Source organism: Aegilops tauschii, chromosome 6 (assembly GCF_002575655.3).
Source record: "Aegilops tauschii subsp. strangulata cultivar AL8/78 chromosome 6, Aet v6.0, whole genome shotgun sequence".
In the NCBI taxonomy this organism is placed as follows: domain Eukaryota; kingdom Viridiplantae; phylum Streptophyta; class Magnoliopsida; order Poales; family Poaceae; genus Aegilops; species Aegilops tauschii.
This window is the reverse complement of record NC_053040.3, coordinates 248,854,056-248,873,233: the sequence shown is the minus strand read 5'-3', so window position 1 is coordinate 248,873,233 and position 19,178 is coordinate 248,854,056. Positions and strand designations below refer to the sequence as shown.

General features: G+C 44.3%; 1 protein-coding gene across 9 annotated transcripts in view; it reads left to right on the top strand.

Annotated features, from left to right (window-relative positions):
* LOC109731583 (putative elongation factor TypA-like SVR3, chloroplastic) overlaps nt 1–17,526 on the top strand; it is a 28,110-nt gene extending 10,584 nt beyond the window's left edge. For 2 of the 9 annotated variants that reach the window (XR_012187679.1, XR_012187677.1), the window contains exons 7-14: nt 5,583–5,717; nt 5,803–5,919; nt 6,325–6,476; nt 6,559–6,643; nt 12,733–12,827; nt 13,032–13,197; nt 13,664–14,933; nt 17,107–17,526. Coding sequence is in view for 4 of the 9 variants with exons in the window: in XM_020290758.4 (XP_020146347.1) it covers nt 5,583–5,717; nt 5,803–5,919; nt 6,325–6,476; nt 6,559–6,643; nt 12,733–12,827; nt 13,032–13,197; nt 14,738–14,933; nt 17,107–17,243 (1,083 nt within the window). In the remaining 5 variants the exon portion in view is untranslated. Of the gene's footprint in view, nt 1–5,582; nt 5,718–5,802; nt 5,920–6,324; nt 6,477–6,558; nt 6,644–12,732; nt 12,828–13,031; nt 13,198–13,663; nt 14,934–17,106 lie in introns of those variants that run through there. The other 7 variants (XM_020290758.4, XM_020290757.4, XM_073501356.1 and 4 more) reach the window with 5 other exon arrangements.
* The last annotated feature ends 1,652 nt before the right edge of the window (nt 17,527–19,178 follow it).

Below are 19,178 nucleotides of genomic sequence, written 5' to 3'. Positions count from 1 at the left end.
CTAATCGAATGTATGGTGATGTGGTAAAACCCTTGCATGATGTAAGAAGTTATATTGCGTCCATGGATCAAAATAAGTCCTTGGAGGGTAACCAATCATACCCGAGGATGAATTCCATGGCATCAACATCAATAGCATAGTTGGAGAATGTGGATAATATGTGGACCAAAGATGTTGAAACCTTCGGCTTGGTCGTTCATAGTTTCCATTCTTTTCCTTCTTCACCTTTGCCGCACTTCTTGCGATGGAATCTTGCACACCATTCTTGTTTGGAGTACTTTGGGAACCCATGCCATGTTCCTCTTTTCAATTTCTTGTGCACTAAGTTTGTGTAATTTCTTCTTTTGCCAATACGATAAGCCGAGTGGGCGCCCCGGCTGTGATTTTGTTTAAAATAATGACAAGTCTTGTTTTACCTTGTGCACTTTCAACTTCTTCTCTTGAGATTTGGCACTTAATTGACTCATCTCATTGTCTTTAGTAGCCAATGTCAACACTTTAATTTTATCCTTTAAGATCAAATTTGAAGTAGCACACTTACAACCATCTTTTTTAACGCGATAGACTTGCTCAACCACCTCCTTATTCTTCCTTGTGCTCCGGACCGATTCTTTTGGAGTGAAGCGGTCTTTAACATATGATTGTTTATTGAACGTGGGCCTTTTTGGAGTTGCATGATCTTTGTGAGATGGTCTAAAATAAGATGAAGAATGTGCACTTAAATCAGTGCCTGTCCCATGGTGAATATGAATAAAAATTAGCATAGGGAGGTATCCATGGCATTGGCATTGACGGCCCAAAATATGGATATGAATATGATTCATTGAAATTTCCCCTTTGCCAATGCCGGTCCTTAGATTTGCGCCCGCGGAATGATCTTGATGCTTTTAAATTACTTGGCCGATAAGTAATCATCTCCTCACTTATCTTCTGATATTTTTCCAATAGCTGCGCGAAAGTGACTTTTGGCCTTTTACCTTTGCGCTTACCTCGGCCTTTGCTCTCTTTTGGTTGTGCTTGCATCGATCTTTGGATTTTCTTGTTGCCCCCTAGTACTTGGCGTCTTCATTGCAACTTTGTTGGAATTTTCACCCTCAAGAATATTATCATTGTGCTCTCGAACAACTTCCTTACTTGAAAGCTTGATCCCAATATCCGAAGTTTTTACCTTCTCATGTTTAAATGGATCAGCTTGAAGCATCCGATGCAAAAACCGTTTGCCATCAGAACCAATCGGAATAGACCGGTCATCTCTCGGTGTCTCAACAAATTTCAGTTGTCCTTTATCAATGGCCGATTTAACTATTTGACGAAACATATTGCAATCCTCAAAATTATGTTTGAACGAATGATGCAACCTACAATACATTTGTCCTTGAATTGATGGCTTGACATGGTGATCAAGAATTCTTATGTAATTATTTTTCAGCAACAAATCAAATATTTGATCACACATGCTTGAATTGAATGTAAATTTTTATTTTCTAGCCGATCTTGTTGTGAGAACGGCTTTGGAGTTAAGCAAACGAATGGTTCAGATTTTACGTCACTCCATTCGGCTATGCATTGTGTTTTGCACTTTATGTCCGATGTCTTTGAAAAACAAATTATACTATCATCGGTTTTCTCAATAGAGTATAACCTTGGCTTTAAATTTCTGAAATCAAAATAATTATAACATACGTGTCTCAATTGAGACCATGCGTAAGCCAAGTATGAAGCAAGCAAAGCTACCCAATTAAATATGAACTTCAAATAAAGCAATGCGAAAAGCTTTGGCTGCAATAATAAGTCACTATCGGTCTCTTTGAATGGTACAATGTATTGACCGATATGCTTTGTAACAATTTTATTGCTAACAAGTAAATTAACCTTCATCATTGGTCTTTCAAAATTATTTATAAGATTTTTCGTAATAGATGCATCAACAATAAAGTTGTGACCAAATCTGAAAATAGGTAAATCACTTGCTAGACATACCTCTTCATACACACTGGGAGAGCATGATGGTTGTATCACTTGAATAATACTTTGCTCCACTTTTGAATGAGTCTCTAATGCCTTGGCATCCTCTTTTTCTTCAATAGATTCGGTACACATGCTATTTGATTCGGCTTTTTCAATAACTGAATTTTCTTTGTTACCTGAATCAATACTTTTATATTTTTGAATTTGCATGGCTTCTCGCTCTTGTCTAATTAGCCCATATCTCAGTTTGGCGACCTTTAAACTTTTTCATCGCAATTTCCATCAACTCCTCATAAATTGCCCCCAAATACTTTGAGGTTCTTTCAGCAATGAGGTGCCGAAACTTTGCAATTGTTTAGGGGGTACACTGGATGGTACAACATTGGTCGAATGCATCATTTGCACAACTCTAGCTTTTACAACAGTGAAGTCATGAGGCCTCCGCCTTCTATTAGTTCCTGGCGAATATAGTTGCACAAATCCCAGGAGAATGTAAGCTTGTTCTCAATTACCCAGTCTGGATATAGTTGCCCCCCGATGCTTTTAGACTCTTTCGGCAATGAGATGTTGCCGAAATTCTGTAGTTGTGTAGGGGGAACATGATATTCCATGGTAGTAGGTGAAGGCATTTGTGCTCCTGCAAAAGTTTCACTTATTTGGCCATAACCCTGAAGGTGCGGAGCCGAATTATGGATATCAACAGTTGCATATGGTGCCAAACAATTAGTAGCATGAGGTGTAGCATATGATGTTTGAGTGTAATTGACCGAATAACTAGTAGTAGTATGGCCAATTCCCCTATCCACCGGCATGTTTGGATTAACATACTGCAATATTTGCCGACGAATAAAAAGTTGGAACACTTTGTTGCATACTTTGGAAGTTCCTACATGGGGTGTCTCAACTTGATTAACCGAACTCATCATGTTCATCGGCATATAGATTTGTGGGGTTGCCGATGCATGGGAGTTGGGATACATATGTTGCATGTTGCTAAAATTATATGAAGTTGGAGCATGAAGATTATTTTGAATCGGCTGTTGCGCATAATTAGATGCATGATTGATAAAACTAGGGCTAGCCGACACATTATGCTCATTAAACGATCTAGCAACAACATATGCATTATTTGCATCTACATAGTGAATTGGGTATTCATATTACCTTTGTAGATTACAAACCCTAGATGACGATCTCTTCGTAGCAAGGACGGGCTGGAGACCGCTCAAAGCTTCGTCCCCAGCGGAGTCGCCAATAAGTGTGTTCGCACATGAACACGTCACCGTGTACCTCCAACGCCGAGGGTGATGCACCGCAGCTCACGTCGAAGAAGACCCGTCTAGAAGTGCGGTGCGCAAGCAATCCGACGGGTGCTTTTGTAGACCCGAAACTCCACACGCCCGGGAGAGACCCCGTCTGGGCATGCGGCAGCGATGGGCTGCCATAGGTCGACCTGATCACCCCCAGGGCCTCGAGGTTCGCCGCCCTGCAACAAGAAGAATGAACGAAGAACGAGGAAGAAGAAGAACAAAGGGAGAATAAAGTAAAGGTAAAAGTGGTAGATTGATTGTTCGATTGTGTGTTGTTCAATCGGCCGTCACCTCTCATCTATTTATGAACTCGGATTTAGGCAAGTCTGAGATAGCAGTTCGGTTTTTGGGTCTCACAAGCCACAAACGACCTCGGATGAAGATGCACCCAAAAGCAAATTTAATCGTTTCGACGAGACGAATAACTTTCGTGTTGAACGTTTTTTGATTTGAGGTCATCTTGAAGGCCTAATCGCCACAGCAAGCATCAGATTCGTGGAGATACACAATTTCGGTTCGGACCGTACTGTCCGCTCGACCGGACCAGACTGTCCGGTCACCACAGAAGGTTTTGACGTATTTCTTGACCCAGACCGTACAGTTTGGTCCCAATTACCGGACTGTCCGGTAGCAACAGGAGGTTTTGGGCATCCGGCCATCTCCATGATTTATGCAACATTGTGCGTTTTTGGCAACTTTTGCATACGATCTCGGATTAAGATGATTTATATATTAAAATCATCTGTTTCGACGAGACGAAGAACTTTCATGTTGAAACTTTTTCCATCCGAGATCATCTTAATTGGGTTTTGTATCATGACAAAATCTGGTGTCAACAACATGTAAAAGGAACCCACACATTTTAAGAATCAAATTTGATTGACAATCAGTGAAATAATATGTGGGGTATGGAATGGAAGTGGTATCATTGGATTTATATTTATAAGCATTTTCCAGTGATATCACTTTTTGTTTCACACGTAAGGCGCATATTGCTCTGATTATTAGTCAAACTTGGATCTGTAGATGTGCGGCGTATTACGTAAAACAAAAGGCGGGAGTACCAAATACCAAACCAAGAATGTTTAAGGTTAGTTCCTAACTAGCACAACTGAGCACACATCCAGGAAAAGTGTACTATTGGGTGAGAAAGATGTATAGTTTGAGCTCTAACTGACGTGCATAGGCTACACAAGTGACCACTAGAGTTGAAAAAATGCAGAGTGGAGCTTATTGGAGAGGGTCATTTTACATGCAACTAGTTGAAAAGTGGATGGCGTCGGCGATGCCATATTCTCGAATATTGGGCCTTTCAAATAGCATTGTGAAATCAACCTTCTTTGTCATGCTATTTTCCAACTCAAGCCAATTGTGATGGCACTGAGTGAATTTGTGGAAAATAAATAAATTATAATAAGGCGGTAGGTATACACTGTCTCAGTAGATGTATTTTATGGAAAAATGTTACCTAATTGATGCCTCAAAGCAGCTTTTATCAGTACCAACATGTCTCAGTCTTATATTTACGGTTACCTTCTTTTTATCCATATTAAGGTTTGTGGAGGTATTAAGAGAATACATCAACTATATAAGATCATGCAACCACTTTAGTATTTCCAGTTCTGAGTAAGCTCTAGATCTCTTTGGAAGCTCAGTTAAATGTTAGTGCAACCCTTTCTCATTGGCTCCCCGTATGTTGCATATATGTGAGCAACTATTAAATATCTCGGTTAATGAAAAAATCATTCCACTCTATACTTTTCTAAAACTAAATATGTTATGGCCTCTTTGATTTCCAGGATTTTAATGCCGTAGGAATAGGAAAACCATAGGATTGCAGTGTCATGCCCATTTGAATCCTACATGATTTTTGTTTGTTTGATTGCATCACACAAAGGATTCTTTCCAAGTGGTTTGAATGGATGCTAAAATTCCTATGGAATGATTGTACAGAGGAATCCTTAGGAAAAAATCCTATAGGATTCAATCCTATGTCTCAAACGCCCAACATAGGAAAAATTCCTAACGATTCTAATCCTCCAAATACCTATGGAAATCCTTATAATCAAAGAGACCCTTAATAATGATGGTAGACTAGCTATTGGCGGTACTTGAAATTTATTTTTCTCTGCCAAAGGTGCTTGTAATCTTAATAATCAGAAACCATCATAATAATCTCATACCTAGCCATGTTATCTCATTTGTTTTCTTTGTTGGCCCGTAACTGCTGCGTATCTTGCTAGGCCTTGTTTGAGAAAAAAAGCAAATCAATATATAGCTTCTACTGATTAAGATGTTGGGCAGGTGTGTACACCAGATGATGCCTGTAGAATTGGCAAAATAGGTGAGCTTTTTGTGTACGAGAACTTCGGACGCGTTCCAGTTGAATCTGTTAGTGCTGGTGACATTTGTGCTGTATGTGGAATCAATGATATCATGGTTGGTGCTCTTCATGTTCATTCATATATTTAGTATATATTTACCCTTATAACATGTTCTTAATTTTTTTGTTTAAACTTTGCAGATTGGGGAAACTATAGCTGATAAAGTTTCTGGAACAGCGTTGCCCACTATCAAAATTGAGGAACCAACAGTTAGAATGTCTTTCTCCATCAACACTTCACCTTTTGTTGGAAAAGAGGTGTCTCAAAAGTTAACTTTAACTTACAACATTGTATCCCTACTTTTTAGGATCTTCTGCTGGAATAAAGAGATTTGAAAACTGGCTAAGAGAATCTTAATTATAACGCTTTTGGTCCAAATGAGACTAATGCTTGTACTGCACATTGTATGCCCATGTAGGTAAGCTAAATAGAAGTAGTACTACGCTTTCCTGAAACTGAAATGCTTAGGAAGTTGAAGTCAGTGTATTGCACGGATGTAAAGCTTTACTCCATTGTGTTCCAATGTGGTGGAAAATGATCCATTAATTATTAAAGCTCTTCTGTCAAGAATGGCCTATTCTAATTCAATAGTTTATAATTACAGTAGTTGAGTTTCTTCTTTCTTAGTGCTGAAACTATGTCTCTCTTTGGCTTTATCCCAGGGGAAATTTGTCACTAGCCGAAATCTTCGTGATAGGCTATATCGTGAGCTTGAAAGGAACTTGGCTATGAAAGTAGAAGATGGGGAAACTGCTGATACATTTCTTGTTAGTGGCAGAGGCACACTGCACCTCACCATATTGATAGAGAACATGTAAGAACTTCTAACCTTTCGACATTATCAGCCACTTGGTATGTTCTCTAATTTTGGTATTCTCGTTAATAATTGCTTACAGGCGGAGGGAAGGATATGAGTTTATGATTGGACCTCCAAAGGTCATAAACAAGACAGTAAATGGAAAGCTATTGGAGCCATATGAGGTATTTCCCTCCCTAAATGACAAAACTGAAATTTTGTATATTTTTTATTTGATAGGTATGTCCCCATGCGTTGCCACGGGAGCCAATTTTTTTTAATGTATAAAGGCTAGGTCTGTGTTAAGGTGGAAGGGGGCGTAATTCCACCTTATATGGCATGGGGCAGGAAGGAAGCACTAAGGGTTAGAATTTTGATTTTGGCGCCATTATAATTTGGTAGCCTAGGTCATGCATGCTAAGTCAATTAATGTGATTGAGCGGCGTACGGGAAGGTGTGGTAAAATATGGCGCGGAATTGAGCGGCTTAATTCCATGTTATTGCGAAAGGTAAGTCAATTAAGGTGGAGTTGATGTAGTGCTGCAAAAGGCAAGTAAATTAATGTGATTTGAGTGGCGTACTGGGAAGGTGCGGCCAAATATGACGTAGTGAAAAAAAAACGGCTGGATGAAAAAAATAAGTGGAGGGATGTGGTGGGAGGGGTGGAACCGGTTGACGAAGAGTTCTGCCTCGCAGGAAAAGGAACGCTACTTATTTTTTAAGTAGTAGAGATAGAGAGGTTCTGGGAGTGCCTAAACTTGCGCTCGATGGACACCCCCACAGAGGTGCTGCCCACACAGTGTCCTTGTACAGTCCCATGAAGCACATGGTCACAAAGCTTGGCAGCCTCCTCGGCGACCTCCGCGCCAACACCCCGCTGCAATGCTGCGTCTGGCTCGTGGCCACAACCAGGTACCAGGCCTACAATATAAGAGGCCCCGGGTAACAATGTATCGATGAGATAAGGCCTCTAGGTTATACGAAGCATACATATAACACAAACCGATGGTAGCACAGTGCCTATACACTAAGGGCCTGTTTGGTTGCCTGTATCCAGCCCAACCAGGCCCTGGCAGTGCAAAATTGGCCCGTTTGGTTGCTTGGGCTGCATTAGTTTCCTGGCCCACACAAACCATAAAGCAATCTTGGGCTAGGTTGAGCGGGAATGGCCAAATCGGCCGTTTTTTTCCAGAGCTACGTGTGGCTCTCGCCTGCATGCCTGGGAAGTGTAGGAGACGGATGGGAAGTCCCACCCCTCTCGCCTCACCGCCCAAACGCATTCACACCTCACTATTTCACCACCCCTTTGGTGTCTCCGATGACTTCTCCACCTCCATGCCGCCCCACACCCATTCCCACCGGCCCCGAGAACCGCAACCACTGGGTCGACGGCTTGCCCGACGGGAGGGGGGGGGGGGGGGGGTTGACCACGGTCAGTTGCTTAGGGCTCTGAAGGCCCTGACCCCCTTCCGCACGAGGCCGCGGTCCGCGGCCGTCGACCACCTGTCACCGTTTCTTCCTGTGCCTGCGGCGGCAGCGTCGATGGGTGCTGCTGGTGCATGCACCTTGAGTGCGGCCGGAGCAGGGATTTTGACTCCCCTGCAAGGATTTTCTTCCCTTGCTCTGGCCCCAATCCGATGGTATCCCAGCCGGTACCTCGACTGCGGTGCCAATGACGAGGGCCGGGGTAATGACGGGGTCATCGGCTGCGGTTCCGGCATATCCGCCGCGGCGGGCCATTGTTCCTGCCAGGGTTTGGTTTGTTGCTATTTGCTCCACCTCCACTTTGACGGCACCCTCTCCAGCACATACGAACGCGCTAAGTACACATCTCTCTTTTGCATATTTGACTTTTGGACCGGTTAGGTTTTCTTTGGGTAGTTGCTTCGATTCGATTTGATTCGCCTCCAATCGATTTGATCCAAGCGGCGATAACTATGAGTAGTGTACCATTGTTAGTACTTCTAGGATTGGTAGGATTACTATGATTGCTATCATGAGTGTAGGATTGCTTGCCTAGAATGTGTGCATGCTATGTAGGATTGACAGGATTGCTCGAGTAGAATGTGCATGCTATGCTTGCCTAGAATGTGTGCTTGCTACATGTGCATACTATGTGTTTGCTATGTGTGCATGTATAATGTGCACACTGATCAAGGCAATGTGATTGCTATGATGAGTGCATTGACCTAGGCAATGCACATTGCTATGATCGGTGCATTGATCATACCAACACCCATTGCTCAAATCATAGCTGTGGTCCTCTCTCCTCCTTGCGTCGTCCCCGCGGGCGGCCGGGGGGAGCCCCAGATCTGCCGCCCCTCGCCTCTCCCCCCTCCTCCGCCCCTCCTCGCCGCCGCCGGCACAGGTCTCCGGGCAAAGCCCGCTCGGCCTGAGCGGCGGCACGGCGGCGAGCGTGGGGCGTGGCGGCACGACGGCACGGGCTGGCGGCGGTGACTGTTGGGCGTGTGGTGCGCGTGGACGGCTACGTGACGGCGGCCCCTCCGGGGCCGGCGACGGGGTCTGGTATTGGGCTCTCCGGCGGCACAACTGGGCATGGCTCGGGCGGCCCTGCTCCTCAGGCGCGTCGAGGCTGCAGGCTGCTGCTCGTGCACAGGGACGACGGCCAGTGGTGGTGCGGACGGGCTGGGTTTCAGCCAGATCCGGCCGGATCTGTGGCCGGGCGGCCAGCTGGTGGCGCAGAGAAGTGGTGGGGGTCCTTCTGTGCTTCCTGGTGGGTGGATGTGGCGGTGTGGGCTGTGCATCTCGCCTCGTGCGGTGTTGGCGGCGCGGGGTGGTGGTGGTTGCCTCCTTTTTTGGGGTTTGGATCGACGGAGGTCCAGATCTAGGGTTCGTGCCTAGGCGAGCCAGCTTAGGGCCCGGAGCTGATCAGAGCTTGAGCTTGGGGTAGGAGAGGTCAGGCTTGGCCCAGGATGTGCTCGCGTGTGGTGCTCGTTCTCCCCTCGCGGGTATGGTGATCGGGTCTCCGTTATCCTGTCGGGCAGATCGGCACCGGTGACCACGGGTGAGGCGTCGCGCGAGCGGGCTCGGCGGCGGCCATCGGTAGTCACGGGGTTGTGTTCCCCCGGTCCGCCGGGACTAGCTGGGGACGCACGTGTGGACGCCCCCTACTGTGGGGTCATCGACCCAAATCTCGTGACTGATGCCGGGCTAGGAATGAAAGAAGACCCTTTTTCCTCCTTCTGAGGTTGGTGTTCCGTCATGCGGACGGATGGTGGCGGCTTGGACGTGGATGCCGGAGCGGCGGCTTCGGATGGCGGTCTGCATAGTTGGCTCTCCGGCGGGCACCATGTTGGTGGTGGTGGCTCTCCCTCTTGGTCGTGTGGGCGGCGAGAGGGTAGCGGTGGGTGGCTTGGGCGTTCTCCCTGTCTTTGGCAGTGGCGTTGCCTCGACCCGAACCTCGGATGCCGAACTCGCTGCTCCTGTCCTGAAGACCTCGTGGTGGCACGGGGGAGATGCCGAGTGAAAACTCCGCGCTTTGTCGCCGACGATGGCGACGCTTGCGGGCGCCGTTATCTTCCTGAAGACGCCGTCCTGGCGCTCCTCTTCGTGCCAGAGTTCCGGGTGAAGACCCTTGTCCCTTCTGGACTCGGCAACGGCGACGCTCTGCGGCGTTCTCCCTCCCGGGGGCGTTGTCGTGGAGCTTAGGTGTTTAGGACATTGCGTAGCATCGTACTCGGTTTTCCCAATGCTTTCTTTCGGTAGCGTAGTCGTGTTCTGCGTGATCCGATTATCTTGGGATTGACATTGTATAAGAGCTAAGTCACCATCTTGTATCGTTCGGCCGTGTACTTGGTTCGGTGATTGCTTTATATATAAAGCGGGGAAAGCCTGTTTCGAGAGAATCATAGTTGTGCAATTCTCACCCGTGTGTTGTTAACTGACAAGGTGATAAAGAAGGTGTGGAGTCGAGTTAGTGGTGGGGTCTTTTTCGTAGAAGGCACGGAGGACATCATCCCTGAAAACCATTGGTGAGCAAAGATTGCAGTGCCGGGGAGGAGGTAGGCAGTTGTGTGGAGGACATCATCCCTGAAAACCGCGGGCAAGCAAAGATCACAGTGCCGGGGAGGAGGGAGGCGGGTGCGATGCCTTTGCTGATGGTTGGCCGCAGGCCGAGGCTTGAGCAGGAGCCAGCAGAACTAGCGTCGGTTCTATGCGCAGATCGTCAACGAAGACGATCTAGCCTTCCTCATCATCCCCAGGGCTTTCCAGCAGTGATGCGAAGGTGGATCTAGATCCGCCGTCTGTGACATCCCAGCTTAATAGGAATGATAGATTACTCATATCGAAAGGAACCTCAAAGTTAAGTGTGCTCGGCTTGGAGAAATTTAAGGATGGGTGATCGACTGGGAAGTTGTTGCACACAAGTGAGGACAAATACGCATGAAAGACTAGTGTTGGTCTGTGGGGCCAATCTAGATCCCAGGCGCAACGGTCAGGTACCGGTGGGTTTGGTCGGGGAGTTACAATTGGTATCAGAGTCGACCCTCGCGGCGTGCCAAGAGGGTACGTCCTATTGGGCCGACGGGGACGCCGGTTCCTTTGAGATGGGGGGGGGGAGGGTATATGTGACATCCCGGCTTACTATGAATGGTAGACTACTCATATCAACAAAGTGCACCTTCTTTCCCGGGAGCCCATCCGAAAGGAACCTCAAAGTTAAGCGTGCTCGGCTCGGATCAATTTAAGGATGGGTGGTTGACTGGGAAGTTGTTCCTAGGTGCGCACGAGTGAGGACAAAGTGTGCAAGAAAAACTAGTGTTGATCTGTGGGTCCAGTCTAGATCCCACATGCAACGGCTAGGAACTGGTGGGTTTGGTCGGGGTGTTACACCTTCAATGCGTCGTGTTGCTCTCTGCTAGCAGGTGGTGCCACTTTTTTGTGCAGGTCCAGGAGTTTGGCGGCGAGCTAGAGGGGCTGGCAATATTTCTGCCGGAAGCACAAGGTGTGGCCCGGCGACATTGTTGTCCTGAAGCCCTCCAACCTCGGCCTGAAGGTCCAGATCTACGATAGGAAAACCTCCACGAAAGCGTGTCTGCGGAGGGCCCTATGACCAGGCCATCTGATGTTCTGAACTAGTAGTAGTACTGGTGTAGTATGAACGGTGTCTTTGCTTTTGCTGCTAAACTGTCTATATTTTGTTCAAGGAACAACACACCCTGATCAAATTGTGCAGGGGCATGGGATGCCCCTGATGTCTTACAACTCTACCCCTCTACTAATGTACTCCCTCCGTTCCAAATAACTCGTCGCCAAAATGCATGTATCTAGAACTAAAATACATCTAGATACATCCATACCTGCGACCAGTAATTCGGAACGGAGGGAGTAGGTACTGCACGCTTGCTAATGCCAGTGTTAATTGTGTGTCCTGTTCATCTGTTGTGTGCTTGCTAGTGTGAAGTTCATATGCTGAGTGCTTGCGAGTGTGGCGCAAAGTGGTTGAAAGGTCATCACTTTTGAAAGGGGTGAGCAGAACAGCACATTGCACACAACCAAACAGCTGTGATTTGTATCTGCTCACCGCTAAACCACACATGCAGGCGTCCAAACATCAGGCACAAAACTGCTCAGCAGTGCGATGCAGACAACCTCACGGCTAAACCACACATGCAGGCGTCCATATATCAGGCACAAAACTGCTCAGCGGTGCAATGCAGACAACCAAACTAGTTGCACAACGTGGCTCAGAGGCTGTTTCCACTCAGCCAGGCCCAACCGAGCCACATATGCAAAAGGCCAAAAAACGACACAGGTAACCAAACAGGCCCTAAGTGACCTGACGTCTGAATCCTGGCACATTTTTCTCGGGTTCGATTTATTTCTCTGTTCAACTGACAAGGGGGACCAACACGTTGCACTGAGATACAATGATTTATTATTCTAATATATGCTGACAAGTGGGACCCACATGCCACATAGGCAGGTTTAACGGCTACGAACAGAATATGCGCCACGTAGGCAGAGGTTAAGGGCTACAGACAGAAAGGGCAGTTGCACTGTATTTGCACGTTGGAGTAAGTTTGAGCGAAACGTGTATTTTACAACTTTAGGTACCAAAGTGACCATTGAGGGCAAGTTTAGGCACTCCCAGTGTAATTACCGAGAAAGGGTTTCCCCCCGCTACTCCCAGTGTATTTACATCGTTTGATTTCTAAGGACTTCTGTGACATTAAAATTGCTCTTGGTACACCTGGAACTCCTTTATTCTCAGTTTTCATGTTACTAACCTGTTATTATTACTACGATACAGATCGCTGCTATAGAGGTTCCAGAGGAATATATGGGATCAGTTGTCGAGCTATTGGGGAAAAGGCGCGGACAAATGCTTGACATGGAAGCTAGTGGGTTCGTGCTGTACTCTAGATTATCCTCACTCGAAAAATCTTTTGCATTTTTCTTTGATACAGAAGAGAAAGAAACTAAGGCTTGTTGCCAACAAAGTTACTTATGTTCCAACTCAACTATATTGCATGCATCGTTGCCAGTCTACTAAAAATTGCTTGTTCCTGATATTGACTTGTTGCCATAACGAGACCTTTCAAATGGCAGGCCAGAGGGAACTTCATTGCTGAAATACAAGGTTCCAACCAGAGGCCTCATTGGGCTCCGGAATGCAATTCTAACAGCTTCTAGGGGCAGAGCTATACTTAACACAATCTTTGACAGCTATGGCCCGTGGGCTGGAGATATTAGTTCACGTGATCAAGGCTCATTGGTACGAATAAATGCCAACTTGAATATGAACTAGGCGACGATTATGTACATCCAGTTTGATCAAGTAAATATTATGACAGACTAATAATGGTAGCTAAGATTCATTCAAGTAAATAATTTGATAGACAAATAAGTAGGTAAGATACATTCAACAATGTGACATTACAACAGCGCACGTATATTGAAAGAGAAAAATAGTTAATCACTTAATTATCTTGCCACTCTAGCCATCCTATTGGAGGGAATTATTTATATTTACTTGCAAGTACGAACGCAATATGAGAAATTCACCTATAGATATGATGGAGAAGCTGTAAAAATACTCCCTCCGTTCATAAATATAAGATGTTCTAACTTTTTTCTGAATCGGATGTATATAGACATGTTTTAGTGTGTTTGTTCACTCATTTCAGTCCGTATGTAGTCCATATTGAAATATCCAAAACATCTTATCTTTTTTACTTCAGGGTGTAGATATTTGCGCTATTCGAGTTGTGGATCATCCCATTCCCAAAATCAAACAAGCTGAACTTCTCTTTGAACCAGTTCATTTGAATTAAAGGAGGCTATATTAGGCCTATAGGCTAATATTAACGATTTGGCATCACTTGGTTTATGAAAAAGATTACCACGGGAATTTACTTTGATCCAACGCATGGATAAGAGTGATAAAGAATGATAACTCTTTATGACGTGGAATGATAATTCTGTATGACATGGAATGATAATTCTTTATGGCGTGGAATGATAATTCAGATAGCAGCATCCTAATTTGAAGATCAATACAATTGAAAATCTGCCAATAGACTACTACATTATGCAATACTAAAGGTAATGCACTGACATAGATTTGAAGGTGTTTCACGTAGACTATGAATTTCTTTTGTGCTATTACAGAGATGACGTACACCGGGCTTGCCTTGGTGCAGTGTTAAAGTTGTTGCCTTGGTGCAGTGGTAAAGCTGTTGCCTTGGAGCTACATGCACCGGGCTGCCCTTTTTTATTACAGCGATGACGTACACATGAACACCCACATGACATGCAAACACAAGTCCGCCTTCACTGGCTGGATCTAAGGAATCCTAAAAGTAAATCCGTGGATCTCACAAGATCTGTATATATTTTATCTTGTATGAAAGACGTTTACATTTTAGCAAGTATATACATAGTAAAATTAGACTACCGAGTTTGCACTGACAACTTTGAAATCCTATAGCATATCATTTCAAATTTTATGCATAATATAAACAGGTGCATGATAAACCTATCTCCAGTACAACATATCTCTGCATAGGCCAAACATGCTCTAGAAATTGCATGGTTAATTACATGTCATTTGTTCGTTTGGTCCTTCCAAATATTGAAAATTACGAAATTGTCAACACATCAGCTATATCTTAAACATGGTTCTTTTAGGGAACGCCAACTAATTTTACTCACTGACTTTTTACAAACTTATCTGCCTACCTATTGCGCGGAACTTATTTACCTAATTTGGCTTACAGTTTTCTTCAATATCTAACATAGTGGGAATGATCCAGGTGGCATTCGAAGGTGGAAGTACTACTTCTTATGCTTGCGTTAATGCACAAGAAAGAGGTATACTATTTGTCAAACCAGGGCAGGATATTTACAAAGGCCAGATAGTTGGTATCCATCAGCGTCCAGGTGATTTAGCACTTAATGTGTGCAAGAAAAAGGCTGCAACAAATGTCCGTTCCAACAAGGAAACTACAGGTGAAATTTCATAAGCATTCAATGCTTTGATGATATTATTTTCTAGAAAGAACTTGGAACAAACTTTAATTACCCTAGCCCTAACAGAAAGTAAATACTCTGGATTCTCATGGTTTATTGATCGTGGGAGAAGCCCATTATATAGGAGGGATACCTTGGGCTGTGAAGATGACTTAGAGGAAATACGATCTGACTCTGAAACAGATTCTAATCTGGACTCTGCACCAGTGGCGGATCCAGGAATTTGAAACAGGGTGGTCCACCTTATAATATTTTTTTGCAACTAATATGACATGCCAAAGTAGTAGTACAGATTTTGTTTTTTGACAAAGACTAGTATAAAATTAATTTATCAATAGAGCAATAGAAATAGATCAGTCTAGTCTTATAATTCTACAATGAAAACATACATTCTACAACTAATCCTTCAGCAATTCTAGAATAAAAAACTGCATTCTATCAATCATAATTGGACATAGCAAAAGCTAATTATTAATTAATCAATCAATATTAACACATCAGACCCAATTTTCTACATTCTATCAATTTGGAAACTTGGAAATAACAAATCTGGCTAGGCACTTTGCGGTGAGGCAGCAAGTATTCTAGTAGAGGGACTCGAAGAAAATCAGGAGACGGAAACATCACTGTGCAGTATTTTTTAGAGGAAGAAGCGGCTGCACGTGCCTGTGTGGGGTTGGTAGTAGGCCCGTAGGCTGTGGCCAGTGCTTGTTGGGCTATTTTTGCTCTCGGCAGGCCCATCTGCTCATGTGGTATACAGGCTGAGCCAAAATCTCAGGGTGGGCCGCGGCCCACCCTGTCCACCATGTAGATCCGCCCCTGCTCTGCACCTAATACGAATCTGAACCTAATGAAATACTCCCTCCGTACCAAAATATAAGATGTTTTTGTAGTTCAAATTGAACTGCAAAAACGACTTTTATTTTGATACAGCGGTAGTAGCTTATATTAGTATGGGAATCCTAGCCACTTTGGGCTGGATCAGGGGGCGGTGTGGCCAGGGCTGGGGCCCTCCGACCATATGTGGCTCCATGCATAACAGCTCTCCCTTCCTCTACAAACAGCTTGTCCTCGAGCTGAAACGAGCGAAAACGAGCAATGTGTTAGATGAGCAAGTTGGATGTATTGTATATCCCAAGGGGCAAATATATAGTACAAATGACTGGGCATACAAGTAAGGACATCTAGACTAATATGAATATGTAAGGGGACCTAAACTGATACCACTACTCCTTAAGAACCCTCCTCAAATGCAAAGCGTTTGCAATAACATTACATTTGAACAAGTATAACACTAAATCAAAAAGTAGTGAAAATCCAAAATTTGCATCTCGAGAGTGTCTTCATAGCATGGAGTCTTTGAAACCTGTTGAGTCAAGCCAAAGAGGGATAGAAGAAGCATGTCGCAAAGATCACAGCACAAGAAGTCTGTGGCAAAAAATACTCGGCAGCAAGAGAATGTCCATAGATCAACGACAATGCAAAGGATCACCATACGACCATCCTCAATGGCGGGAAGTACAGCAGGGGTGGCCGGCGGGTCACCATGAAGCTTTTTGAGGAGACATACATGTTACGCATCATGGAGCCGAGTTTTAGGATACTCCTTGTGTCCTGGGCACGCTCGAGCTATCCATTGTTTTGCAGCCTGGTATTTCTATCGGGTCTCTTGGGCTCCGAAATTCTTTCCGGGCGTAACAGAAACAAAATGGGCGGAAACAACAACAACAACAACAACAACAACAACAACAACAACAACAACAACAAAGCCTTTAGTCCCAAACAAATTGGGGCAGGCTAGAGCTGAAACCCATAAGATCTCACAACCAACTCATGGTTATGGCACATGGATAGCAAGCTTCCACGCATCCCATGTCAAGCACTGTTTTTGAGACGGGTTGGTTTTTCTTTGTGCTCCGTAAAATACCGGGGTATTCGGCCCTAATCCGCTGAACCAATTGGGGCATTGGCATATTAAAAATGTTGACATGTCACTGGGCATACTTAAAACTTGATTATGCCTTCAGAGAAGTGATGAGTGGTCCAATACCCTATTGCAGCGATGTGTCCTTGTGCACTTAGATTCATATTAACTGAAAACTTATTTTTATCAAGTGTGGTTAATTCAAATAATTTGTTCTTTTCTTTGCAGTGGTTCTGGATGAACCTTTAAGCTACAGTCTGGATGACTGCATAGAGTATATTCAAGAAGATGAGCTAGTCGAGGTTACACCTGAGAGCATCCGCATGTCCAAGAACCCAAAAATTTCGAAGAAGAAGAACAACTAGGCCTTCTGGAAGGATAAAAGAAGAAATACACTATTGGATCATTTCATTCTGGAAGCATCGGTTTCAGATAGAAGACCTGGACTTGGTTTGATAATGACTAGTATATGACGAGAGATACCATGAGTCAGTCAGCAAGCTATTTTTGGTGGTCTACACTTTTCAGATTAGGTTTATACTCAATTTTGGCAATGAAGCTGTTATAGTCATCAAACTCGGGCTGTTACATATTTGTAATTCACATAGTTGTTGTACATTCTTGCAGTACAGCTGTTACTGATACCTATACTGCAGGTCGTACACACGCTTGTCTAAGCGTGCGGCGGCAAGCTCGTGCGTTGGATCTTTTAGGACGGGTGTGACATATCGGGTTAAGTAAGCGCGGGAATATATTCTCTGCACCTACACTATGTAGCATACCTTTATAGCGCGCTTGCATAGGAGGTTGTTATAGTACCTTCTTTTTTGGAAGTCACACGGCTGAGTTTTTGCTCTGGTACAACCCCCTAAAATTTTAAATCCTCGTATTAGCTCGCAGATCGAACATATTGAATACTAGATTGATTTAAACATAAAAGACTATTACCTTTTTGATTGAAGGCTCCACCTCTTTGTTTGAATGTTAGCAGAAAAAACTGCTAAGTTCGTTGAATAGATAGAAGGTTGGTCCAGTTTACGAGGGAACCGGACCCAAAAACCACACAGGCGACGCTTTTCGGCAAACAACAAACAACACACACGCTTGCGAGCCATGCCTCCACCTTTTATCCTGCATTTGGAACTTGTAAACGTTTCTTTTTAGGCATGGGGGTGTACCGAAGCAAAGTTCGTTCAATTTTAGGTAGCCACATCTTATGGACCTGAATATCCAACGAACGTTAGATTTTTAGGCATGGCAAATTGAATGTTTTTCATTTTGTTTTTCTCACGCAAATCAATTAAGAGAAGATGGAGCATTATGATAACCTCAGGAAGAAACGATGTTAAGCACTTGGACCTATGCAAAAGGCCCATCAACCAATGCACGAGGGAGTTTAGTTATTAAACAATTACATGAGAGAAGCTTAGCTACAAAAAGCTAATAAGCACTTGTGCATTGGAAAGATTAGTTGCTAACGTTTTTAATGCACTTAGCATCTCAAGCACCAATGCACTTGGTACCTCACTTTTTTTGTTGGACTTAGTACCTCACCTTAGCACTAGTGCCATGCATGTGACACTCTATGTTAGTAGTTTTATAGTCTAAAGTATCATAAATGACTTCATTTATTAACTTGTAGACGCATTTTGCTTGAAAAACACAATGTGATGGTAACATAATATAATATAGTTAAATACACTCGAGGTCCTAAAAGTTTCTACACGATGTCACTTTAGGCCTATTTCTTCTAAAATGCATCTTTATGTCCTTATTCTATACTGAGTGGTTCGCCTCAGGCCCCCTTTTGCATGAGCCTTAGCTGACCTGCTCGCGTGGTATGTTAACCCATGCCGTGTTGACATGGGACAAGAATTAAGCAAATAAGAAATGGGCACTTGTAGAACACCCGTACAAGGTTAGCACTTGTATTCGACTGAAGCCTAATGGTGGTACGGATGCGGCAACAAGGACACACCACCAACAACATACTCGACAAAGGAGGTTGCGGAGGTAGCGCCGCTGATGATGATCCGATGCTCCTCTTCCTCACCTGCTTCCCCGTCGAGGATCTTGTTGTCCCATCCATGGTGGCGGTGTGGGGATGAGAGAGAGAGAGAGAGAGTGTGTGTGTGTGAGAGAGAGAGAGAGAGAGTGATATAGGCATGGTCCCATTGATTGTGGATACTACCTAAGCTGAGCCAATTAAGGTGTCAAGCCATGAAAAAACAGTGGAAAATAATACTATGCACGTAGCTCGATTTCATCGAGGAAACGATGGTCATCTGCGTCAATTATGT